The sequence below is a fragment of the Periophthalmus magnuspinnatus genome, chromosome 13 (assembly GCF_009829125.3).
Source record: "Periophthalmus magnuspinnatus isolate fPerMag1 chromosome 13, fPerMag1.2.pri, whole genome shotgun sequence".
Lineage (NCBI taxonomy): Eukaryota > Metazoa > Chordata > Actinopteri > Gobiiformes > Gobiidae > Periophthalmus > Periophthalmus magnuspinnatus.
Window position 1 is genome coordinate 391,708 of NC_047138.1, and position 25,985 is coordinate 417,692.

Consider the following 25,985-nt stretch of genomic DNA (forward strand, 5'->3'; position numbering starts at 1 on the left):
TTTCTCTTTCTCTAAATCGTCTTTCTCTATTGTCGCTAAGAGTCAGTGGAAGAGTCAGATGAGTTTAGAACATGCACAAGTTTTCAAAAGTTTGCACATGTGACAAAGAAATGGCTCAAATCAAAGCAACAAAGCAACCCATCAGTGAATGTGTGTGACAGAGGATTTGTGTGTCTGAAACTAAGTGTGTGTGAATAATTTGGTGTGAGTGTATGAATGTTTTTATAAATGTCACATGTGAGGGTGAGGTGTGTACCGTGTGTGTGTTCGATGTGTGTGTTCGATGTGTGTACCGTGTGTTTACAGTTTCATCTACATCAAACTTATTCTTACTAAACATCAGTCTGTCCAGGGACGACAGGTGCACATTTGTACTTCAGCCTTAACCTGAAAACATCTTTACTGTTTTTATAAGGTCAATGTGACGTCCTGTGGGTCAGTGTGTGGTGTGTGTGGGTCAGTGTGGTGTGTGTGGGTCAGTGTGGTGTGTGTGGGTCAGTGTGGTGTGTGTGGGTCAGTGTGTGGTGTGTGTGGGTCAGTGTGTGGTGTGTGTGGGTCAGTGTGGTGTGTGTGGGTCAGTGTGTGGTGTGTGTGGGTCAGTGTGTGGTGTGTGTGGGTCAGTGTGTGGTGTGTGTGGGTCAGTGTGTGGTGTGTGTGGGTCAGTGTGGTGTGTGTGGGTCAGTGTGGTGTGTGTGGGTCAGTGTGGTGTGTGTGGGTCAGTGTGTGGTGTGTGTGGGTCAGTGTGTGGTGTGTGTGGGTCAGTGTGTGGTGTGTGTGGGTCAGTGTGTGGTGTGTGTGGGTCAGTGTGTGGTGTGTGTGGGTCAGTGTGGTGTGTGTGGGTCAGTGTGTGGTGTGTGTGGGTCAGTGTGGTGTGTGTGGGTCAGTGTGTGGTGTGTGTGGGTCAGTGTGTGGTGTGTGTGGTGTGTGTGTTATGTTTCCTCGTCACACACAGACCTGGAGTTGTGTTTTGTTTCATTCACACATGTTTAACACACAAACCTGCAGATTTAGGCTGAGTTCTTCTCTCAAACTGAAAACACTCAGTTCCACCTTGTGATGTCATCATGTGGTGATACAGGAAGTGCTCCACTGTGTTTTTAAACTCCACACACCTTCATTTCTAGAATCATTTGGATCATTTCAGCTCCTGGAGTTGCCACTTATCTCTACTTCACTAAAGGTAAAAGGAGCTGTTCACTTGAAAACCACCACTTGATGACATCACAAGGTGGAGCAGAGCGTTTTGAGCTTTGGAGATGTGACAGACTAATAATAAAGTGTGACTCAAACATGTGCGAATGAAACAAAACACAACTCCAGGTCTGTTTTTGACGCAGTAATGACATTATAACACGACTTAAAGCTACAGGAGTCAGTTTTGTGTGATACAGGAGCTTTAAAACACTTAAGCGACAGAGCAGGTGTTTGTTTGAGTTTAGTTTCATCTGTTCAGGCTCAGTAAACACAAAACAGTAGAGAGTGTAGTAACAGTTATATATCAAACCTCTTTAAGGACGACGATCTGATCAGCTGCCTTCAGATAGTGGAGCTGGTGAGTGACCAGGATCTGAAGCTTCTTCTTCAGGAGGCCACAGATGCACCTGGGACATTATAAGAGAAGTAACAGGTTAAGGACGTATTTGTACAGCACAGTTCATGCACAAGGTCATTCAAAGAGCTTTACAGAATAAGACAGACATTAAAATCACAACACAACAAATCAAAACATAAATAATCATCATAAAAGGAACATTCAAAGAGAAGAGGCAGAATAAAAACCCTTTCAGTCACAGCAGATAAACAGAACCGTTTGAGTCTGGATTTAAACATCGTCAAAGTCGAGGTCTGAGTCACATCTTCAGGAAGAATGTTCAGGTTTAAACTGAACAAAACTCAAACACTGATTCAACAGGTTTAGTCCTGGTTTAGTCCCCGTTTAGTCCATGTTCAGTCCTGGTTCAGTCCCACTTTAGTCCTGGTTCAGTCCTGGTTTAGTCCTGGTTTAGTTCTGGTTTAGTCCTGGTTTAGTCCTGGTTTAGTTCTGGTTTAGTTCTGGTTTAGTCCTGGTTTAGTCCTGGTTTAGTTCTGGTTTAGTTCTGGTTTAGTCCTGGTTCAGTCCTGGTTTAGTCCTGGTTTAGTTCTGGTTCAGTCCTGGTTTAGTCCTGGTTTAGTCCTGGTTTAGTTCTGGTTTAGTTCTGGTTTAGTCCTGGTTCAGTCCTGGTTTAGTTCTGGTTCAGTCCTGGTTTAGTCCTGGTTTAGTTCTGGTTTAGTTCTGGTTTAGTCCTGGTTCAGTCCTGGTTTAGTTCTGGTTTAGTCCTGGTTTAGTTCTGGTTTAGTCCTGGTGTAGCAGGTCTTGGGCTGGTAAAACCATCGCTAGTTTAAAATATTCTTTGTCGGGGAGAGTTGGTTACTGAAATAAACAAAGTGAGACACATTCATTTCGTGTTGTCTTGTCTCGCTGCTTCTGCCACTAACTTTATTTTTACATAAGCACATTGTAATTTCAAATTACATTTACATGTGTAAATACATTGCTTAAATGTTTAGTGTTAATTTCCTTAGTTTCCAATTCACAATTATGTCATAACAAAACTTAAATCAGCAGAATGTCATGACATCACCTTTATATTTTAGTATCTTTTTTATATTAAACCCTTGACAACTGCACCTACAATAATATACAACGTGTAACTGTAATTAACATTATCTTATAAACAATCAAAATGTGAGAGGACAATTTTACATGAAGCACGTGAAGCCAACGGAGAAATATCAAGGTCTAGGCTAAGCGCTAGCGCGGGGTTAGCATAAAGAGCTAATCACATCTAAATAAAATACATCAAATAGTAAACGTCCAGCTTAGATTAGCAAATCTTACAACAAAAGTTATATCATTAGGACTTCATATGAGTCAATGTTCGTGCTTGGTGAAACTGTACCGACCTGAAATAAACAAAGTGAGACACATTAATGTCGTGTTGTCTTGACTCGCTGCTTCTGCCGCTAACAGGAAGTAGAAGCCCGAGCTCTCACAAACCGCTGTGCTGCCATCAAGTGGTGGAAATCAGAATTACAACTGTCCATTTCTCAAAATAAAACCACCATTAATACTCATTTACACAATTACATTAAATAAAAACTATGTGGCCACACACTGTGAGCGTCACACTGGTTTAGACCTGGATTAGAAAAAAAGAGAGAAAGAAATAAAAAAGAAATAAAGAAAGAAAGACGGAAAGAAAGAAAAAGATAGAAAGAGAAAGAAAGAAACAAAAAGAACGAAAGAGAAAAAGAAAGAACAAGAGAAAGACTTACTTTCTTTCTCTCTTTTTTTCTTCCCCTCTTTCTTAGAAAGAGTGGAGAAAGTCACATTTGCTGAACACGTCCACTTTGCATTTTCCTTTATATAACAACAACAAAGTTTATTTATAAAATGCTTTTCATACAGAAAATGTAACACAAAGTGCTTTACAGTGGATTAAAAACAGTCCCAACCACCAAACCCACCCAACCACCCCACAGCCAAACAACCCAACCCCAACATATCAATAAACACAACCAGACAACCCTCCGCCCCAACGCACACTAAACGCACACTCCCACCCCCCGCCCCAACGCACCCCCCCGCCCCAACGCACACTCTCACCCCCTGCTCCAACACATGTTAAAATACCTTTGGTTTCATTTAAAATATGTTTAATGCAATAGGCTGGATAAAGATGAACCAGATGAGAGAGAGAGAACCACCAGAGGAACCATCTGCACCAGGAGCAGGGTCACCCACAGCCACAGGACACCAGGGCCCAGAGAAGAGATGAGGTCAAGACCAAACCTCCAGGGCCCACGAGCCGGGGCCCACCAGCCAGGGCCCACGAGCCGGGGCCCACCAGCCGGGGCCCACCAGCCAGGGCCAACCAGCCAGGGCCAACCACAGCTCCCGGTGCAGAGGGCTCCTCAGAGGAAACACTGGCAAATCTAAAATTATTAAAAGAAATAAAATAAGTTAAAACTAAACAAGTAAATAAAACATAAGTAAAACATGGATATCAACATAAACACAGTAGCCAGCCTAAATAAGACTAAATAAATAGAGAAGTAAACTAAAGTGATAACTACTAGTCAAAAGCTGTGCTAAAAAGATGGAACCTGAATGTTCTCTGCGGCCCTGAGGTCCTCCGGCAGGCTGTTCCATCGACGGGGGCCATAAAACTGGAAAGAGGCCTCTCCATGCATGTGTGTCCTGACTTTGGGGATGACTAGGAGCCTGCTGCCGGAGGAGCGCAGGGGCCGCGAGGGTTCATAGGATAAAAGCAGTTCTGTAAGATAAGAAGGCCCAAGACCATTAAGACATTTAAAAACCAGTAAAAGAACTTTAAAATCGATCCTGAAACACACAGGGAGCCAATGCAGGGATTCTAAAACCGGTGTAATGTGGCCCCGCCCCCTGGTCTTAGTCAGGACACGTGCTGCTGAATTTTGTAATAATTGTAGACCTGAAATCGCCTTTTTGGGAAGAGCAGAGAGCAGGGCATTACAGTAATCTATACGACTGGTGATAAAAGCATCAGCGTCTCTGTGTTGGCCCGAGAGAGAATGGGACGGACTCTGGATATGTTTTTCAAATGGTAAAAAACAATTTTTGTGATGTTTTTAATGTGTGGAATAAAAGTCAGCTCAGAGTCAAAAATAAGGCCCAGGTTTCTTACTTGTGATGATGGACTAAAAGACTGACTGTAATTTGGGTAAAAGTTTCTCTCTCTGGGCCTCAGGACCGATGATTAAAACCTCAGTTTTGTCCTGGTTAAGCTGGAGGAAGTTTTGTGCCATCCAGGATGTGATGTCTAAAATACAGTTAAAAAGAGCATCCACTGGGCTGGTGTCATCAGGAGACATGGAGATGTAAAGCTGTGTATCATCTGCACATCTGTGGAAGCTGATTCCACGTCTCCTGATGACATCACCAAGAGGCAATGTGGGTGAAGTGTCTTGCCTAAGGACACAACGACAGAACTTGGTCCGAGCGGGACTCGATCCTCTGACCTTCGGGTTGGGACAAACACTCTAACCACTGAGCCACTGTCGCCCCAAATAATAAACCCACATACAGTAGATCTACAGTCCCAGAGTGTCTTTGTGGACGGTGCAGCCCAGCAGAGCGTTGGCAGCGTCCACACACTCAGGCAGACCCAGAGCTAGAGAAAAACACACAAAACGACAATGATCAAAACTTTATACATGAAATACTTTATTATTAATTTACAGGAAGGCTGCACTATTTTGGAAATAAAATCTAATTGTGCTGTCGTTGCAGTTTGACTGGCTTTGTGCTTGGTTTTCTAACCAGGATTCAGTCCACACCAGTGACTGACCAACAGAACCTTCACATCTACTTGTTCACAGAGGAAGTGTCACAGTGATGAAGCACACACTCGATTAACGCTGTCACCACATCAACTTTTTAACTAAAATCACACAGATAATTTGAGTTAAATCATAAAGAAGAGAAAACCAACAAAACAGGTCAGAAAACACGTTTGCCAGTTGCTCAGCTGTTGTCTGACCCTGAGGAGGCAGCTGGTCAAGCAGGTGCACCCTCTGACCTCTGACCTCTGACCTGGAGCAGGTCTGCCCTCTGCTGTTTGTTTTAACCTGGCTTTCCCCCATCTATTCAACTTGATCAAATTATTATTATGTTGTTTAAATATATACATTTTTGAATATTTCACCATTTAAAAGATAGAGCATTTTATTTTACATTGCTAATTGCTATGGCGACGGAGCATATTTTTCATCAGTCTGAACCCCATGGATATTAAAAATATGCAAGTCCCATTCTGTCTCCTCCACCGTTAGTGAACATCAGACTGTTTAAGTGAGGACTTACCTTTTTGTGAGCGCAGCCACGCCACAGCTTTGATGACCAGCAGCTCCCACTCGTCCTGAGCATCAGCTCTCACACCGTGAAGCCACACCAGAGCCAAAACGGTGGCCCACACCTCTCTCTTTGCCTAAAAACCAACACAAAGCAAAGAAAGAAGTATATTTTTGTGCATAAGGCCACACTGGAACCAATGAGGATCTTTTTGCTCATCGTTCTACACAAATTCAAAGTGTTTTCAAACTGTTCAAAAAGGGCTTCAATTAGAAGTTCATCTGAGTGGGAAAGAGCGCCAACAAGCTGACCAATTATATTTATAATAACATTTTAGAATAGCTACACCTTAATTATCCATATTTAACCATAAACAAAGACGTAATTAACTAACAAATAGTTTATTAAGAATGATTCAGGCTTAGAAAGTACTTAATTAAGTTTGAGTCAGGATATTAATTAAGTAGTTTGTTCACTGTGATCATTGTGTCCATGCTTCATTTAGACTATAAAAAGTGTAGTTATGATGAAGTGTTACCTATATTTTTAAGTAAAATATTTATTAATTATGGTATACAAATAATCACAAGTTTCATTAATAATTATTCTATGATTTTCCTGTTTCCAACACCAAAACCTGCCTGCATCACTGCATTTCTGTTATTTTACATGTCGCAGTGTGTGACCTGGTTTATGAAATCAAACTTTCTGAGTGATAAAGTAAAGTTGAGTTAACACAAAGAGCCAGATTAACAAAACACACTCACTGAGCGATCTTAGATCAAGGAAAATGACTTAATGTTGCTTCTAAAATCATCTCGATTAGGATTTGTATAATCACGTTTATGGATTAGCCTAATAATCCTGACGTCTCCACTCACCGCCCCAGGCAGTCTGCTCTCCAGGTCCTGGCTGGTCTTGCTCAGGGCTTGGGCCAGAGCTGGGTCTAACTCCCAGCAGCCGGACGCCTTCTGCAGAGACACCACCTGCAGCAGAGGATCCCGGTGCACTTTGGGCTCAGGAGGCAGGACGGCCTTAAACCTTTCCATGTCCATGTCGAACAAGTCTGAAACTGGACTAAAACTAGAACCAAGTTGATAGAAGCCACAATTATACTTATTATTTCAATCTTACTGTGACTTAAACTCTGTGGCCCCATCGAGTCGAGATCGACAGCCATGTCTAAAATAATGAAATAAAGACATTAGTATAATAAAGAATAAAAAATAAATAAATAAATATGCAAAGTATTTTATAAAATAAGTTTCTATATACTTTCTATATTGGGAGTTTAACTTATTACACACACGTGTGTTTAACTTATTACACATGTGTTTAACTTATTACACACACGTGTGTTTAACTTATTACACACACGCGTTTAACTTATTACACACACGTGTTTAACTTATTACACACACGTGTGTTTAACTTATTACACACACGTGTGTTTAACTTATTACACACACGCGTTTAACTTATTACACACACGCGTTTAACTTACCAGACATTGCAGGTGCACACCTCGCTGTCAGAGACAAAAACAAGATTAAATACAGGTCAACAAAAAAAAAAAAAATTCAAATGTAGAGATTGTGGTCACTGCTGCATTTTACTGGTCATTTCAGACACGTGTGTTTAACTTACTACACACGCGTGTTTAACTTACTACACACGCGTGTTTAACTTACTACACACGCGTGTTTAACTTACTACACACGCGTGTTTAACTTACTACACACGCGTGTTTAACTTACTACACACGCGTGTTTAACTTACTACACACGCGTGTTTAACTTACCAGACTTTAGAGGTGCCTTTATTGCGCACTTCGCTGTCGGAGACAAAAACAAGATTAAATACAGGTCAACAAAAATAAAATACATTCAAATGTAGAGATTGTGGTCACTGTTGCATTTTACTGGTCATTTCACACACGTGTTTAACCTATTACACACATGTGTTTAACTTATTACACACACATGTTTAACTTATTACACACACGTGTTTAACTTATTACACACATGTGTTTAACTTATTACACACACATGTTTAACTTATTTCACACACGTGTTTAACTTATTACACACACATGTTTAACTTATTACACACACATGTTTAACTTATTTCACACACGTGTTTAACTTATTACACACACGTGTTTAACTTATTACACACACGTGTTTAACTTACTACACACACGTGTTTAACTTATTACACACACATGTTTAACTTATTTCACACACGTGTTTAACTTATTACACACACGTGTTTAACTTATTACACACACGTGTTTAACTTATTACACACACGTGTTTAACTTACTACACACATGTGTTTAACTTACCAGACATTAGAGGTGCATTTATTGCGCACGTCTCTGTCGGAGACAAAAACAAGATTAAATACAGGTCAACAAAAATAAAATACATTCAAATGTAGAGATTGTGGTCACTGTTGCATTTTACTGGTCATTTCAGACACGTGTGTTTAACTTATTACACACACGTGTTTAACTTATTACACACATGTGTTTAACTTATTACACACACGTGTTTAACTTATTGCACACACGTGTTTAACTTATTACACACGTGTGTTTAACTTATTGCACACACGTGTTTAACTTATTACACACGTGTTTAACTTATTACACACACGTGTTTAACTTATTACACACACGTGTTTAACTTATTACACACACGTGTTTAACTTATTACACACACGTGTTTAACTTATTACACACACGTGTGTTTAACTTATTACACACACGTGTGTTTAACTTATTACACACGTGTGTTTAACTTATTACACACGTGTGTTTAACTTATTACACACGTGTGTTTAACTTATTACACACACGTGTGTTTAACTTATTACACACGTGTTTTTAACTTATTACACATGTGTGTTTAACTTACTACACACGTGTTTAACTTATTACACACACGTGTTTAACTTATTGCACACACGTGTTTAACTTATTACACACGTGTGTTTAACTTATTACACACGTGTTTAACTTATTACACACACGTGTTTAACTTATTACACACACGTGTGTTTAACTTATTACACACACGTGTGTTTAACTTATTACACACACGTGTGTTTAACTTATTACACACACGTGTGTTTAACTTATTACACATGTGTGTTTAACTTATTACACATGTGTGTTTAACTTATTACACACGTGTGTTTAACTTATTACACATGTGTGTTTAACTTACTACACACGTGTTTAACTTATTACACACACGTGTTTAACTTATTACACACACGTGTTTAACTTATTACACACAAGTGTTTAACTTATTACACACACGTGTTTAACTTATTACACACGTGTTTAACTTATTACACACATGTGTTTAACTTATTACACACACGTGTTTAACTTATTACACACACGCGTGTTTAACTTATTACACACACGCGTGTTTAACTTATTGCACATACGTGTTTAACTTACTTTTAAGGCTTCGAGGTGCCATCATTCTGCACATCACTGTCGGAGACAAAAACAAGATTAAATACAGGTCAACAAAAATAAAATGCTTTCAAATGTAGAGATTGTGGTCACTGCTGCATTTTACTGGTCATTTCACACACGTGTTTAACTTATTACACACACGTGTTTAACTTATTACACACACGTGTTTAACTTATTACACACACGTGTTTAACTTATTACACACACGTGTTTAACTTATTACATACACGTGTTTACCTTATTACACACACATGTTTAACTTATTACACACACGTGTTTAACTTACTACACACACGTGTTTAACTTACTACACACACGTGTTTAACTTACTACACACACGTGTTTAACTTACCAGACTTTAGAGGTGCCTTTATTGCGCACTTCGCTGTCGGAGACAAAAACAAGATTAAATACAGGTCAACAAAAATAAAATACATTCAAATGTAGAGATTGTGGTCACTGTTGCAATTTACTGGTCAATTCAATTAAATTCATTTATTTTTGTAACGCCCAAAATCTCAACAACAGTTGTCTGGAAGGGCGTTCATGTTTTGGTTGATGGGGGAAACCGGAGTACCCGGAGGAAACCCATCCAGACACGAGGAGAAACATGAAAAACTCCACACAGAAAGGCCTGGGCGACCCGGGGATCAACCAAACACACAAAAACACACAACACACAAAAACAAACAACACACAAAAACACAACAACACACAAAAACAAAACAACACACAAAAACACACAACACACAAAAACAAAACAACACACAAAAACACAACACCACACAAAAACAAACAACACACAAAAACAAAACAACACACAAAAACAAACAGGAAAAATCAAACAACAGGAAATCAGACAAAACAAGGGGCATCTGACAGAGATACACTCCACAGGGGGAGTGGGACAGGGGACAACATGTGAATAGCATTGCTGATGAGAAAATAGGACAAAGCAGAGGATAGTGCTCAGGTTGCCATACTTCCCCCAGCTAGTTACTCCTACTGCAGCCTGTCTTATCCCGGGATTTAATGGTCACTGTGTCATTTTACTGGTCATTTCACTGGTCACTGTGTCATTTTACTGGTCTTTTCACTGGTCACTGTGTCATTTTACTGGTCATTTCACTGGTCACTGTGTCATTTTACTGGTCATTTCACTGGTCACTGTGTCATTTTACTGGTCTTTTTTAAATGCAAAGCAGAGACGACTTGAGTCCGTGTGCATTTTTACAGTTGTGAGTAAATGTTGTGCGATAAATGTCATGATGCTCATGTTCATGTGTTGTGTTTTTTTTAGAAAAGTGCTTTAGTTTTGGGACTTACTCGGCGTTGGGACGTTTCTTCTCAGCAGAGGGCCTTGAACGGCTTCTCCGCTGGTTTTGTTCACAGCGATGAACGCGGTCATGGAGCTGCTGACTCCTGATTGGACGCTCAGATCAATGATTTTCTTCTTCACGGCGTCGTGTTCCTGCCCTGTAGTGGCCTCTTGCTCCAGAGATCGAATGAGCGAGCGCGCCGCCAGCCTGTGCACGGTGAGTCTGCGCACAAACAGGAGATCGCTGCATTAAACACACTGAGGTTAAGGGCAGACTTACCGCAGCGGCTCTGACCGGTGCTTCGTGCCGATGCGGCGGCCTGTCCGGAGCAGCTGGGCCCCTCCAGATCAGGTCTGCCTGGCTGGAGGATTTTGCCCTTTTTGGGTTGAGTTGTTTAACATTTATTGAGTTGTTTATGTAATTAATATAAGTCCAGTTTTCCAAATTAAAAAAGTATTTCTCCAATTCTAAACTGAGGTACAATTATTTCATGAACACAAACAAGTAGCGTTTGGATGAAATTAAACACGTTTTTGTACTACACAATGTGCAGAGTGGATTTAGAACCTCAAATAATGTTTAAAGAGGTTTTTTTTCTTTTTTTCAGGATCTATTCAAACACTCCTTAAGGTGACCCACCCATGCTCCGCCCACAAGCCTACGTCACCCATGCTCCGCCCGCAAGCCTACGTCACCCATGCTCCGCCCACAAGCCTACGTCACACATGCTCCGCCCACATGCCTACGTCACACATGCTCCGCCCACAAGCCTACGTCACACATGCTCCGCCCACAAGCCTACGTCACACATGCTCCGCCCACAAGCCTACGTCACCCATGCTCCACATGATAATTCTCCATAAATATACACACAGTGTGCGTGTCCTCCTCTGGCTTGGACACACGGCGTGTCCTCCTCTGGCTTGGACACACGGCGTGTCCTCCTCTGGCTTGGACACACGGCGTGTCCTCCTCTGGCTTGGACACACGGCGTGTCCTCCTCTGGCTTGGACACACGGCGTGTCCTCCTCTGGCTTGGACACACGGCGTGTCCTCCTCTGGTTTGGACACACGGCGTGTCCTCCTCTGGTTTGGACACACGGCGTGTCCTCCTCTGGTTTGGACACACGGCGTGTCCTCCTCTGGTTTGGACACACGGCGTGTCCTCCTCTGGCTTGGACACACGGCGTGTCCTCCTCTGGTTTGGACACACGGCGTGTCCTCCTCTGGTTTGGACACACAGTGTGTCCTCAGACTCACCCCGTGTCCTCCGCTGGTTTGAGGCTGAAGTTCAGCTTGTTCTCGGTGGGACGTCCTGCCAGGCTGTACTTGATCGTCACACAGCCGTCTGCTTCCTCTTTGCTCTGAAACACACCGCAGCTTTTTGCCATTGCTCTAAATAGAAATGCGCTGCCCCCTACAGCCCACAGTGAGCACCTGTCCAGTGAGCTGGGCGTACAGCAGTGACCGCTGTCCCTGGAAAATGGACGTGAGAGGCGGGGACAGCACAGACGCAGACATCCCTCTGGGCAGGTCCCATTTTACGGCGATGTCGACGACCGCCGGCTGCATGGCGAAGCGCAAAGACTGGATCACCTGGAAAGAACACGGAGATCATACATGTATCTGATCTCTGCCCCGCTCCCCTCTGACCGCTGACCCCTGACCCCGACCACTGACCCTGACCCCTGACCCCGACCGCATCTGGGACACTTTGTTTCTGTTTCATTGTTGATTTTCTAACTTTCTGTTGATTAAATTAATTCTCGAGTTCAGCCCAAAGCTGCTGCTGTGATTTTGGGCTTTACAAAAATAAACTGAACTGATTGAATGAACTGAATTAATAATAATAATAATAATAATAATAACAATTCTGTATTAGTCTTCCACTTATGAGTGTGACTGTGATGTGTGTGATGGTGATGTGTGTGACTGTGATGTGTGTGACTGTGATGTGTGTGATTGTGATGTGTGTGACTGTGATGTGTGTGATTGTGATGTGTGTGACTGATGTGTGTGATGGTGATGTGTGTGACTGTGATGTGTGTGATTGTGATGTGTATGAGTGTGATTGTGATGTGTATGAGTGTGATGGTGATGTGTGTGATTGTCATGTGTGTGATGGTGATGTGTGTGACTGTGATGTGTGTGATTGTGATGTGTGTGACTGTGATGTGTGTGACGGTGATGTGTGTGACTGTGATGTGTGTGATTGTGATGTGTGTGACTGTGGTGTGTGTGATGGTGATGTGTGTGACTGTGATGTGTGTGATTGTGATGTGTATGAGTGTGATTGTGATGTGTGTGATTGTGGTGTGTGTGATTGTGATGTGTGTGATGGTGATGTGTGTGACTGTGATGTGTGTGATGGTGATGTGTGTAACTGTGATGTGTGTGATTGATGTGTGTGATTGTGATGTGTGTGATTGTGATGTGTGTGACTGTGGTGTGTGTGATGGTGATGTGTGTGACTGTGATGTGTGTGATTGATGTGTGTGACTGTGATGTGTGTGACTGTGATGTGTGTGATTGATGTGTGTGACTGTGATGTGTGTGATTGTGATGTGTGTGATGGTGATGTGTGTGACTGTGATGTGTGTGACTGTGATGTGTGTGATTGATGTGTGTGACTGTGATGTGTGTGATTGTGATGTGTGTGACTGTGGTGTGTGTGATGGTGATGTGTATGAGTGCGATTGTGATGTGTGTGTGATGGTGATGTGTGTAATTGTGATGTGTGTGATTGTGGTGTGTGTAATTGTGATGTGTGTGATTGTGATGTGTGTGATTGTGGTGTGTGTGATTGTGGTGTGTGTGACGGTGATGTGTGTGATTGTGATGTGTGTGATTGTGATGTGTGTGATTGTGATGTGTGTGATTGTGGTGTGTGTGATTGTGATGTGTGTGATGGTGATGTGTGTGATTGTGATGTGTGTGATGTGTGTGATTGTGATGTGTGTGATGATAATTGTGTTACTTTTGGTTGCATCCTGTCATTTCCGATGATGAACTGGGCGTGTCCTCGTCCTTCTTCAGCCAAACCTTTGATAAGAGCAGAACTGGCTCCTTCACCGATGCCAAAAGAAAAACACCTGAGACACAAAAAGGTTTGACTCGTGGAATAAACCGGACTCTGGTTCAGTTCTGTTTTACACACAGAGGTTTGACTCGTGGAATAAACCGGACTCTGGTTCAGTTCTGTTTTACACACAGAGGTTTGACTCGTGGAATAAACCGGACTCTGGTTCAGTTCTGTGTTTTACCTGTGAGAGGCGGCGTTAGACTTGACCAGCTTTAGGACGTCTTTGGTGTTTCCTACTTCTCCATCAGTGAAGACAAACAGCTGCAGAGCACAGAAACTTTTACATTTCATGCAGTAAATTTATCATAAATAAGTCGGGTACAGGCCCTTTAAACTTTGTATTATGTGGCCCAGAAATGTGTGTTCACACTTAAAACAGAAACTGGGACTAAACTCAGGACTGTTCCAAAACCGATAAATCACGACGTTAACGTTGGTCGATCTCGATGATCAGGCCAACGATCAATATGGGAAACAAAACATGATTTTAAAAAAATTTTTTTTTTACATATCACCCAATTCTAAATAAACCTGATATTAACCAAGACTAAACTGGGACCAGACCAGGACTAAACCAGGACTAAACCAGGACCAAACTGGGATAATCTGTACCTGTCTGGGCTGGTTGGGGATGCAGTCCTGGCTGTAAATGTGTTTTAGAGGAGACAGGATCTCTGTTCCTCCCAGGTTAGCCTCCATCATCTCCACCTTTTTCAAAGCCTCTTCCATCGTCTTTTGGTCGTACTCCACACTCTTCCTGCAAAAAAAGGCACAGCCAAAGCATGTTTAGGTGTGTGTGTCTCAGGGATTTGGGCAGATATTGTAACATTGTGATTTAAAGAAAAATAATTACTGAAAGATTTGTTCAAACGTGGATCCAAAACTGTAGATGTTAAAGTAGCAGCCCATGGGTAAACTCTTGAGCAGCAGCAGCAGAGTGTCCTGAGAACATAAAATAATGAGAGAAAAACTCAAACTAAAACAGTTCATTTGTACTCATTTATACAGAGTATGTATGTACTGTACTCATTTATAAAGTCTATCTATGCACTCCATACCCGTGCACTAGTGATCCGAGTCCCTGAGTCTCTGCTGTGGCCCATGGAACAGGCCATACTTCCAGATCGATCCAGTAGAAACACAAACTCTCCAGAGGAAGACACAGACGACATAATGTCTTTTGGAAAGTCCGGGTAAAGACTCAGCATCAGGGCTGGGTCTCCCATCAGAGAGCCTGAAAACAACAGGCAGCTGTTACACTTATGTCTGCCACACTCGTCACTCAGAGAGCCTGAAAACAACAGGCAGCTGTTACTCTTATGTCTGCCACACTCGTCACTCATAGAGCCTGAAAACAACAGGCAGCTGTTACTCTTATGTCTGCCACACTCGTCACTCATAGAGCCTGAAAACAACAGGCAGCTGTTACTCTTATGTCTGCCACACTTGTCACTCATAGAGCCTGAAAACAACAGGCAGCTGTTACTCTTATGTCTGCCACACTCGTCACTCATAGAGCCTGAAAACAACAGGCAGCTGTTACTCTTATGTCTGCCACACTCGTCACTCAAATTGCAAGGACTGAACGCACAAACTTAAAAACTGCTTTCCTCTTAAATTCATTATTAGAGCAGATGAGGCGTATTACAAAACAAAAGAACAAAGGAAAACAAACACTGAATTCAAAAGTAAAAGGCTTGTTCTAAAGAAGACAATAATTTAAACTAACTTACAAAAAAAAGTCTATAAAAATGTGAATAACTGAACGGACAGATTAGTGCCTACATGCCCATGCATACAGACGTGTAATAAATGTTATAAACTTTGTCTGTTTGAAAGATCAGCAGTGACCCATATGAAAGCTGTTCTATAATGTACACAATGTATGTTGGTGTGTGTGTGTATGTTTGTGTGTGTGTGTGTGTGTGTGTATGTTTGTGTGGGGGTGTGTGTGTAGGGGTGTGTGTGTGTGTTCACCAGGTTTGGCTGAGGTCTGTCCTTTCTCCACCACAGCTGAGGGTTGGTGACTTTCTTTGTAATAAATGAGCAGCTCCACGTCTCGGTCGAACTTGTTTCCTGCTGCAAGTTTCACCTACGAACAAAGTGAATGAGCCAGTTTGTAAAGAGACTTAGACTAACGCACTTCATAGTGTTCAGGTTTGTACTTCTAAAGAGACTTAGACTAACGCACTTCATAGTGTTCAGGTTTGTACTTCTAAAGAGACTTAGACTAACGCACTTCATAGTGTTCAGGTTTGTACTTCTAAAGAGACTTAGACTAACGCACTTCATAGTGTTCAGGTTTGTACTTCTAAAGAGACTTAGACTAACGCACTTCATAGTGTTCAGGTTTGTACTTCTAAAGAGATTTAGACTAACGCACTTCATAGTGTTCAGGTTTGTACTTCTAAAGAGACTTAAACTAAATGGTGTTGTAGAATATATATATATATATATATATATATATATATATATATATATATATATATATATATGTAGGATTGTGATTAATCAAATTATAATTGAGATTTCAGTTATTATTCCATTCAGTTCCAAACATGTTTCAAACATAATGACCTCCTGGTCATAATGTTCCGTGCTCTTGTTCTGTCACTCAAAACTGCTCCATTTCATTCATTATTATTTGGTTGCAAAAGAATGTCCAGTTGACAGATTTAAAAAAGTGCTGGACCCTCCTGAACGACTGCACATCTTTATTATTTTGTCTTTATAGTATTCTAGGGTTTTATTCAGATTTTTGTTGACTTTGTGCAGGGGGTGGATGACATCAGCGTCGTTTACCAATGCCTTCGTTTGATCTTGGCTGAGGTATTCCACTGGCTCCATGGGGCAGTTGGACTCCATTTTGGAGACCGGTCGCTGTGACTCGACTCGGGTCAAGAAAGTCAGATCATAGGGCACCAGAGAAGATGGAACTGATGTGATGTTGACACTGCTGCTTTCTGTTCCTGAAAAAACAAAAAACAAAAAAACACATAAACACAGGTTTTATTTCCACAATTACAACAACATGGTTAGTTGTGGTTGGCTGCTCTTGTGGCTGACTGGCTGACACACAGTTTTTAAACTTTTTTAAGTTTTAGGTCTAAATTTTTAACTTAACATTTTGACCAACTAAGAACCAGCTGGCTCTGAAATGCAACTGATTTTCTACACCAAACACCGAAAAGACCGAGCAGAGTCAGAAGGAGGAGCCAAAACGACAGAGCAGAGTCAGAGGGAGGAGCCAAAATGACCGAGCAGAGTCAGAGGGAGGAGCCAAAACGACAGAGCAGAGTCAGAGGGAGGAGCCAAAACGGCCGAGCAGAGTCAGAGGGGGGAGCCAAAATGACAGAGCAGAGTCAGAGGGAGGAGCCAAAACGACAGAGCAGAGTCAGAGGGAGGAGCCAAAACGACAGAGCAGAGTCAGAGGGGGGAGCCAAAACGACAGAGCAGAGTCAGAGGGAGGAGAGTTCACCTGACTCCACCTTTACACTGCTGTGACAGGCTGCAGGACACAGAGGACATAGAGGACACAGACGAGGGACACTTTTGTTCTGAGGGCTGATATCTTCTGCCCAAACACTGGATCTGATGGCCCTGTTGAGCTGCTCTTTTGAGATTTATATTGTGGTGACAAAGGGCAGCCCTGGCGGAGTCCAACATGCACCGGGAACAGGTCTGACTTACTGCCGGCAATGAACACAGCTCCTTCTCCGGTCATACAGGGACCGGACAGCCCTTAGCAAAGTGCCCCGGACCCCATACTCCCAGAGCACCCCCAAAGGACACCACGAGGGACACAGTCCAATGCCTTCTCCAAATCCACAAATCACATGTGGACTGTAGCAAACTCCCATGAGCCTAGAGGACCCGATGGAGAGTATAGAGCTGGTCCAGTGTTCCACGACCGGGATGAAAACCACACTGCTCCTCCTGGGTCCGAGGTTCGACTATCGGTCGGATCCTCCTCTCCAGTCCCTGGAATAGACCTTACCGGGAAGGCTGAGGAGTGTGATTCCCCTGTAAATGGAACACACCCTCTGGTCCCCCTTCTTAAAAAGAGGGAGAACCACCCCGGTCTGCCAGTCCAGAGGTACCGTCCCCAACCGCCACGCGACGCCGCGAGACGTGGCAGACCCACAACATCCAGAGACAGCACACTTGGCCCACCGGTACTCATCATTCCTCAGGAGTCCCACAAGCCAACAAGGCTTAATTGGACTCCTTGAGCCTGACGACATCCCTTACTTCCTGTGTCCTAGGGTGTGCACTGACCCTTGTGCTCGAACATGGTGTTCATTATGAAGTCCAATAACAAAACACCACTCGGGTTTAGTTCAGGGAGGCTGTTCTTCCCAATCACGCCCCTCCAGGTGTCACTGTCATTACCCACATGGGCAATGAAGTCCCCCAGGAGAACAATGGAGTCCCCAGTCTATGCACTGTCTAGTACCCCTCCCAGGGACTCCAAGAAGGCCGGGTACTCTACACTGCTGTCTGGCCCATAGGCCGACACAACAGTGAGAGACCTGTCCCCGACCCGAAGGCGCAGGGATGCGACCCTCTAACTGGGATGAACTCCAACATGAGGCAGCTGAGCACCAGCTCACTGCCGCTCCCAATGGGCAATGCCAGAGAAATTGTGAGTCCAGCACCTCTCAAGGAGTTGGGTTCCAGAGCCCAACCTGTGCGTGGAAGCGAGGACGACTATATCTAGTTGGTAATGCTCAAGCACAATCGCACAAGCTCCAGCTCCTTCCCCCCAGCGAGGTGACATTCCATGTCCCCAGAACCAGTGTCTCCCGCGGGTGGTGGGTCCACATGAGGACGGCCCCACGTCGCTCCTTCGGGCTAAGCCCAGCCAGGCCCCATGGGGAAAGACCCGGCCACCAAGTGCTCGCTGTTGAGCACCCACCACAGACCTCGCTCCAGGGTGGGGCCCCGGAAATGCCAGTCCGGGCGACGTAACTAGCCTTGATTGTTCACTCGACATAAAGGGCTTCTGAACTGCTCTTAGTCAGACACGTCCCCCTGTACCTGTTTGCCATGTGTGACTCTACCAGGGGCATGAAGCCCCTGACAACATAGCTCTCAGGATCATTCGGGCACTCAAACCCCTCCACCACGTTAAGGTGGCAGTTCAGGGAGGGGCTGAAATACTTAAAGCATTTGTGATTTGCTTACTGCAACCCTTCAAATGTCAGTTCAGGTGCTGCAGCTTTTCACTGGCCCATGCACCAAGAGTCTGAATCAAACGTATAAACTGTTTCCTTAAAATACCAGTAAAGTTCATCAGATGAAGGGTTCTGACCTGCAGGTTAGTATAAAATACCAGTAAAGTTCTTTAGATGAAGGGTTCTGACCTGCAGGTTGGTATAAAATACCAGTAAAGTTCTTCAGATGAAGGGTTCTGACCTGCAGGTTAGTATAAAATACCAGTAAAGTTCTTCAGATGAAGGGTTCTGACCTGCAGGTTAGTATAAAATACCAGTAAAGTTCTTCAGATGAAGGGTTCTGACCTGCAGGTTAGTATAAAATACCAGTAAAGTTCTTCAGATGAAGGGTTCTGACCTGCAGGTTAGTATAAAATACCAGTAAAGTTCTTTAGATGAAGGGTTCTGACCTGCAGGTTGGTATAAAATACCAGTAAAGTTCTTCAGATGAAGGGTTCTGACCTGCAGGTTAGTATAAAATACCAGTAAAGTTCTTCAGATGAAGGGTTCTGACCTGCAGGTTAGTATAAAATACCAGTAAAGTTCTTTAGATGAAGGGTTCTGACCTGCAGGTTAGTATAAAATACCAGTAAAGTTCTTTAGATGAAGGGTTCTGACCTGCAGGTTAGTATAAAATACCAGTAAAGTTCTTTAGATGAAGGGTTCTGACCTGCAGGTTGGTATCTAGGGTTGAGGACAGCAGGAAGAGAAAACCTCAGGGCTTCATCAGCCTGCACATCCAGCTCAGTGACATACTCCAGCCTGATGGAGGCGCTCTCTCCCGGGGACAGACTGCCGACACTCATAGAGAATATATCTGGACTCTGGTCGCTCTCCTCCAGTAGAAAGGCCTGTTGACCGGAGCTCAGCGCATCATCATACTCCTCACGAGCCTGGAAGAGGTAGGACTGAAAATGAGCACTGAAAATGACAATGCTGCAGTTACAGCACATTACAGGCAGAGGTCAGTAAACAGTGTTTGGCTCCTTGGACTGGACATGATTGGCTCCTGCTGCAGTATTTTCACTTGACTATGCTTTGACAGTCTAGTTAATTAAAATAATTTAACCAAAACAATAACTATAATCTAACTTTAAAACTATAATCACGTTAAAAATTTTTTTAAATTGTCATTGGTTCAAAGGAAGAAACAATGATTAAATTTCTGTTCTGATCATAAAGAGCTAAAAGTTTGTGGTTGTTTCTCTCAGACGTCACAATGAAGCAGTAACTTCTGTTCACATCATCACATAGTGGTCAGATACATTAGTGGTCAGAATGCTTGTTTTCTTGTTGTTGTTGTGCTGTGTAGCACATACGCCTCCATTTATTTTGGACTTACCTGTTTCTTCTCTTTCACCTCAGCAACGATAAGAGTCTCACCGACTTTGGCGCTGAAATGGCAGACGGCTGCTTCACTGGGCATGGGAAAAACAAACACCGCCTCGATGGGTTTCTCCTCTTGGTTTTTGTAGAGCAACGTCGACACCACTGTAGCGACGTGATCCTTCACCTCCACCTGAACATCCACGCTCTGCAGAGGCACTGACACCAAACAACACACCTTATACTAGTGTTCAGCACCAGACTGTGTCCTGATACTAGTGTTCAGCACCAGACTGTGTCCTGATACTAGTGTTCAGCACCAGACTGTCCTGATACTAGTGTTCAGCACCAGACTGTCCTGATACTAGTGTTCAGCACCAGACTGTGTCCTGATACTAGTGTTCAGCACCAGACTGTGTCCTGATACTAGTGTTCAGCACCAGACTGTCCTGATACTAGTGTTCAGCACCAGACTGTCCTGATACTAGTGTTCAGCACCAGACTGTCCTGATACTAGTGTTCAGCACCAGACTGTCCTGATACTAGTGTTCAGCACCAGACTGTGTCCTGATACTAGTGTTCAGCACCAGACTGTGTCCTGATACTAGTGTTCAGCACCAGACTGTCCTGATACTAGTGTTCAGCACCAGACTGTCCTGATACTAGTGTTCAGCACCAGACTGTCCTGATACTAGTGTTCAGCACCAGACTGTCCTGATACTAGTGTTCAGCACCAGACTGTGTCCTGATACTAGTGTTCAACACCAGACTGTCCTGATACTAGTGTTCAACACCAGACTGTCCTGATACTAGTGTTCAGCACCAGACTGTGTCAATTCAACATTATCTGTGAGAAATACACACGTTTTATGCTTTTCAAAATTCACACTGATTTGCAGATTAGCCACACCCACATTTTAGAAATAATTAAAAATCTAAACCATAATATTTAATTGCACATGGGTCTTGTTTAGTTTGACCAATATTCAAGTATTTTGAAATAAATTCCAAGGTGGAGATATAAAAAGTAAGAAAGGTCCAATTTTGGGGTTCCGCCCAAAATGTCCGACTTCCTGTTGGGTTTAGGGTGGGGTCATAATAGAGTTTTTTACTTGTCATGACATGGGCTATTTTCATACTAAGTTTACATACTCATCTTTGTCTGTTTAAAAAGGTTTGGCGTATTTTTCCATTGGCGTAATGTATTTTGACCTTTTAAGGGGGCGCCACGGAGTCATTTTTAATAATTTTCAATTGTGCTTTTAGATTACTCCGTCTTCTGTGAAACTTAAATTTTAGGCCATAGTTGGATTAGTGTAGAGCTTCTATTTAGTCTACAACAAAGTCCAGTACTCTGAACCCCATGTATTTCACTGACACATCTGTTTCCACGGTAACATGTTTGCATGTAGAGCTATGTTCTCATTGGCTTTTTTGATCAGCATGTGAAGAAGGATAAATGTGCCAAATTTTAATTGTCTATGAGAAACCATTGGGGTTGTTAGGGGGCGCTACCGAGTCATTTTTCAATATTTTTAAGTATGAATTTCAAAAAACTAAATTTTCCACAATTTTTTTTGGGGTCCAATAAAATTGACTTTTCGTTAATGTTCAGGGAGTCAAAAAACGCTTTTTCACCCATTATGTTTGTCCTGAGCAATAACAGCTACAGTCATGTGACTTTCTCACATTGTGCCCCGTCACACACAAGGCCCCTGTCAATTTTTTCACAAGTCCACGACAAATCGATTGTCTGCTGTGAATTTTTGAAAATTAAGTTTGAAGAGGGCGCTAGAGAGCCATTTTGTGACAGAGTACATTGAGTTGAACATCACTATGTTCAGTTCACAAATGTGCATAAACGCTGCATTAGCTTTTCCCAACAAAAAAAGTGTGAAAGAGAAATATTTTTTTAAATATTCAAAAATTTGCGATTTTGTTGAAAATTCACCCTGACCACACCCAAAGTCATAATCAAAATGTAATTGATAATCTTTAATCACACATGGGTTTAGTGGGTTTGGACCAAATTTGAAGTGTTTGTGATTAAAACTGTGCGAGAAAATGTCCTGAATGTGAGGGTGTGCACTTTTGTCATTCCCGTGTTTGATCCAATATGGCCGACTTCCTGTACATTTTAGGGCGGGGCCATAATATCATTTTTGTCATGTTCTGACATGTTCTATTTTTTGTGTAAGTTTTAGATTTTTACGTTGACTTTTTCCGTGTCGGGCTCCCATTGGCCCCATGAAAATCAAAGTTTGAGGGGGCGCTAGCGAGTCGTCTTTCGTTATTTTTTCTTTGATACCAATCACTGGCATGTCAGGGCATGTTTACTAATTGATTTTTGCCATTTTCCGGCAAAAATCAAGTAGTCCCAGGCACAGGCCTAAGAATAAGAATAAGAATAAGAATAAGAATAAGAATAAGAAGAAGAAGAAAAAAGAAAAAGATAAAGAAAAAGAAGAAATAGAATTAGAACTTTATTTTAGTTTGTCCCATACCTGCTTGCTTCTCAGGTGTGATCAGTCCACAGCAGCGCATCGCCATTTTCGTTTTATTTGACTTTGTGTTGAGGAAACTGTCAGACACACAGAGCTGTGAATGGATCCTTGGATAGACCCTGGAGCACAAACCTGTCACAGTCCCACCTCAGGTGCACAAAACTACTGTCCTGTAGTGTTCAACCCAGGAGTATGAGGAAGTGACACGCACACGAGCGCGCGCAGCCGCGGCTCTCCTTTTACTGTAAACCAGCTGACGTCAGAGAGGAGGCGGGGCCGCGTTCCGTAAAGTGACGTTATAGAAAATTCATCATAGTTTAACTTCAACTATGAGACACAGAATGGAGAGAAAGAATCCAGGACATCGCACGGTAGGATTTTTAATGGATTAATTGGTAAATTCCTTGGTAAAATAAGTATTTGGTGACGTCAGTGATGACGCTTGAACCGTCCTGAGGCACGTGACTGATTCAGGAAGTGGTTCGCTGGTTTGGGGGATGCCGTGTGTCATTTGAAGCATAAAAGCCTCAGCAAATGAAGTCCCCCAAACATTTTGTGTTGTCTGACTGCATTTGCAAGTCTTTCCAAATTGAAGATGGAACCAGCACCAAAAAGAAGAAAGTTCTCCCCGGTTTGGGAGTACTTTGACCTCATTACTGTCAATAAGGTTTGTCCTATAAGAAATATATTAAGAAAATCTTATTAATTTCACAATGTAGAAAATCACTATTGCTTAACTCGTATAGTCACACAAGAGGTGTGCAAAATGACACATTGCTCACGTACTATAAAGGTTTTGAGCTTGGGCTTGTAGCCACAGGTGAAGTGTCTCTTGTGTTGGAGGGAGCTGGGGTATAATGGAAACACCTCAGCAATGAGGCACATTAGAGCCATCAGGACAGCATGGCAGGTGGTTCAAGCTCTGGTATTTGAGTGCAATACACAATATACTGTGTCACTGTCAGAGAAAAGTAAGAAATATATATATATATAGTCAATATATAACTTTGTACTTCACATATGAGGTAACAAGGTCATTTGAACTGTTTGTAGTTAAGCTGTTCTCTTCAAGTAATTATTTAGTCTTTTTCAGGAGAGAAGACTGATCTCACTGAAGCATTAATTGCTATGGCTGTGGAAGACTGCCTCCCGTTCTCCACTGTAGAGGGGAGTGGGTTCCAAAAATGTGTAAAATCATGCAGCCCATCTTATGTTCTCCCACGCCAGGTGTGAATTTAAATCAACTACAAGTAATTGTTCGATTGCTTGTTAATTGTACTTATTGCTCTCATTTTTTTCATTTTTTAGGCCCTGAAAGCTATGGTGGATAAGAAATATAATGAAAACAAGGAGAAGGCAAAAGCCACTGTGAGTGCATCATCTGCTGTGAGCTTAACATCTGACATGTGGACCTCCATAAAAACTGAAGCATTCCTCGCCGTCACTGCCCATTTTGTTGATGAAAACACTAAGTTGAATTCTGTTGTTCTGGGTGTCACACACTTCCATCACACTGCATTGAATTTGGCTGCTGTGTAAAAAACATCTTCTACAGTGGGGCATCAGTAACAAGGTCACCTGCTCAGTCACAGACGGAGCTGCCAATATGGCTGCGTGTGCACAAGAGATGGGACTTAAGCATGCCATCTGTGTGGCACATACTTTGAATCTGTCAAAAAAGCACTTTCTATGAATGATACGCTCTCAGAAATAAGACACAAAGGCAGGAGGATCGTTGGGTACTTTAAGAGCAGCACTACAGCAAAGGTAGTTTCTTTTTCATCTTTGTCTCTCCATCACATTCATGTGTATGTGTGCATAATATTAGTAATAATAATACTTTTGCTCCACTTGTAGGAGAGACTTTCACAGGTTCAAAGCCAAATGGGTTGGCCAACTCTAAAACTTCTCCAAGAAGTGGAAACAGGATGGAATAGTTCTGACAACATGTTGCAGAGACTTTTTCAGGAAAGGGAGCCAGTTGCTGCTGCCCTGGTTGGCTTGAGTAAGTCCGTGTTGTCCAGCGACAGTCCCAAAACATCACTGCTCTAGAGGAGATCTGCAGGAGGAATGGACCAAACTACAGCAACAGTGAAAACCTCTGGAGACAGAAAACGACCTGTCACTGCATCAAAGGGAATATAACAAAGTACTGAGTTGAACTTTTGACCAAATACTTATTTTACACCAAAATTTGCAAGTAAATTCATGAAAAATCCTTCAATTTTAGATTTTCTGGATTCCATTCTGTCTCTCATAGTTGAAGTGAAACTATGATGAACAGGCCTCTCTCGTCTTTTTAAGAGGCAGAACTCGCACAACTGGAGGCTGAATAAATACTTTTTTGCCCCGCTGTAAAATAATTCACTACAGAAATGTGTCAATTGATTTGAACTGCAGGAAAACAGGTTAAGTCATGGGGCTGGCTGAAGCAATCTACTATTGTCTTAGTGGCAATGACCAACAGGGGGCGCTGTACAAACTGTATTGAGAACAATCTGAGGAGGGGCATAACTTTGTACTTTTTTTTGGGGGGGGGGGGGGGGCTGATTTAACAGGCTCCTTAAATTTGTCTCACTGAACTGGGTTAAACATAAATTTACAGTTAAAGTGGATTGCATTGATTTAGTTTAGTAACATTTTGATTTCCAAATTGCCTTTTGCGTCACCTTAATCCCTGATACACACTTTGATTCAAAACAGCAGGAACTCACGAGTCAAATAAATAACATTGTGTGTTGTTCCATAAATTTGAATCATTTTCTATGATCAAAACACAATATTCAAATGAAAACTTCAAAGCTGCACGTGGAAATATACAGGGTCATTCTAACAATGATTTACATTAACATCCAAAAAGCTTTAAAACAAAGAGGATCTTATGACTTCCTGTTTTTTACTTATTTTTTTACATCGACTGTTGAGCTCAGTTGTGTTTGTTTTGTGATTGATTGTGGTAAATATTTAGAGGGACAATTTATATGCAGCTCCTCCTCAGCACCTCCACGCAGCTCCTCCTCAGCACCTCCACGCAGCTCCTCCTCAGCACCTCCATGCAGCTCCTCAGTGCCTTCATGCAACAGCTTCTCCTCAGCGGAATGTGGATGTTTAAATAGAGAAGACTGAAGGAATGTATCAGGAATCACACTGAACTGGTTTTGACTTATAAA

The 25,985-nt window shown here is 42.5% G+C and overlaps 1 protein-coding gene and 1 long non-coding RNA gene across 2 annotated transcripts; one reads left to right on the forward strand and one right to left on the reverse strand.

The window, feature by feature from the left end:
* Positions 1–1,511: 1,511 nt before the first annotated feature.
* Positions 1,512–22,944, reverse strand: LOC117380506 (von Willebrand factor A domain-containing protein 5A-like). Its single transcript, XM_055226127.1, has 20 exons — positions 22,816–22,944; positions 20,328–20,530; positions 19,656–19,878; positions 16,572–16,738; positions 15,747–15,861; positions 14,828–15,003; positions 14,623–14,711; positions 14,382–14,526; positions 13,951–14,030; positions 13,665–13,779; positions 12,125–12,283; positions 11,948–12,051; positions 10,695–10,909; positions 9,348–9,383; positions 8,220–8,252; positions 7,007–7,054; positions 6,754–6,944; positions 5,885–6,008; positions 4,147–4,316; positions 1,512–1,601 (listed from the first exon to the last, which is right to left on the reverse strand). The coding sequence occupies exons 1-20, from the start codon at positions 22,859–22,861 to the stop codon at positions 1,527–1,529; spliced, it is 2,514 nt and encodes an 837-aa protein (XP_055082102.1). The 5' UTR covers positions 22,862–22,944; the 3' UTR covers positions 1,512–1,526.
* A 468-nt stretch (positions 22,945–23,412) lies between these two features.
* LOC117380738 (uncharacterized) lies at positions 23,413–25,232 on the forward strand. Its single transcript, XR_004542177.2, has 4 exons — positions 23,413–23,482; positions 23,909–24,042; positions 24,124–24,582; positions 24,673–25,232. It is a non-coding gene; the product is annotated as an uncharacterized LOC117380738 (long non-coding RNA).
* Positions 25,233–25,985: the final 753 nt, after the last annotated feature.

What these genes read in the sequence shown, in the direction of transcription:
- LOC117380506 (XM_055226127.1), bottom strand. Translation starts at nt 22,861, where the DNA reads ATGGCGATGCGCTGCTGTGGACTGATCACACCTGAGAAGCAAGCAG. An exon ending in AAACCAGCGGAGGACACGGG is followed by an intron (nt 10,910 to 11,947) that starts GTGAGTCTGAGG and finishes GTTTGTGCGCAG; the next exon opens with ACTCACCGTGCACAGGCTGG. An exon ending in AAATGCACCTCTAATGTCTG is followed by an intron (nt 7,055 to 8,219) that starts GTAAGTTAAACA and finishes TCATTATTTTAG; the next exon opens with ACATGGCTGTCGATCTCGAC.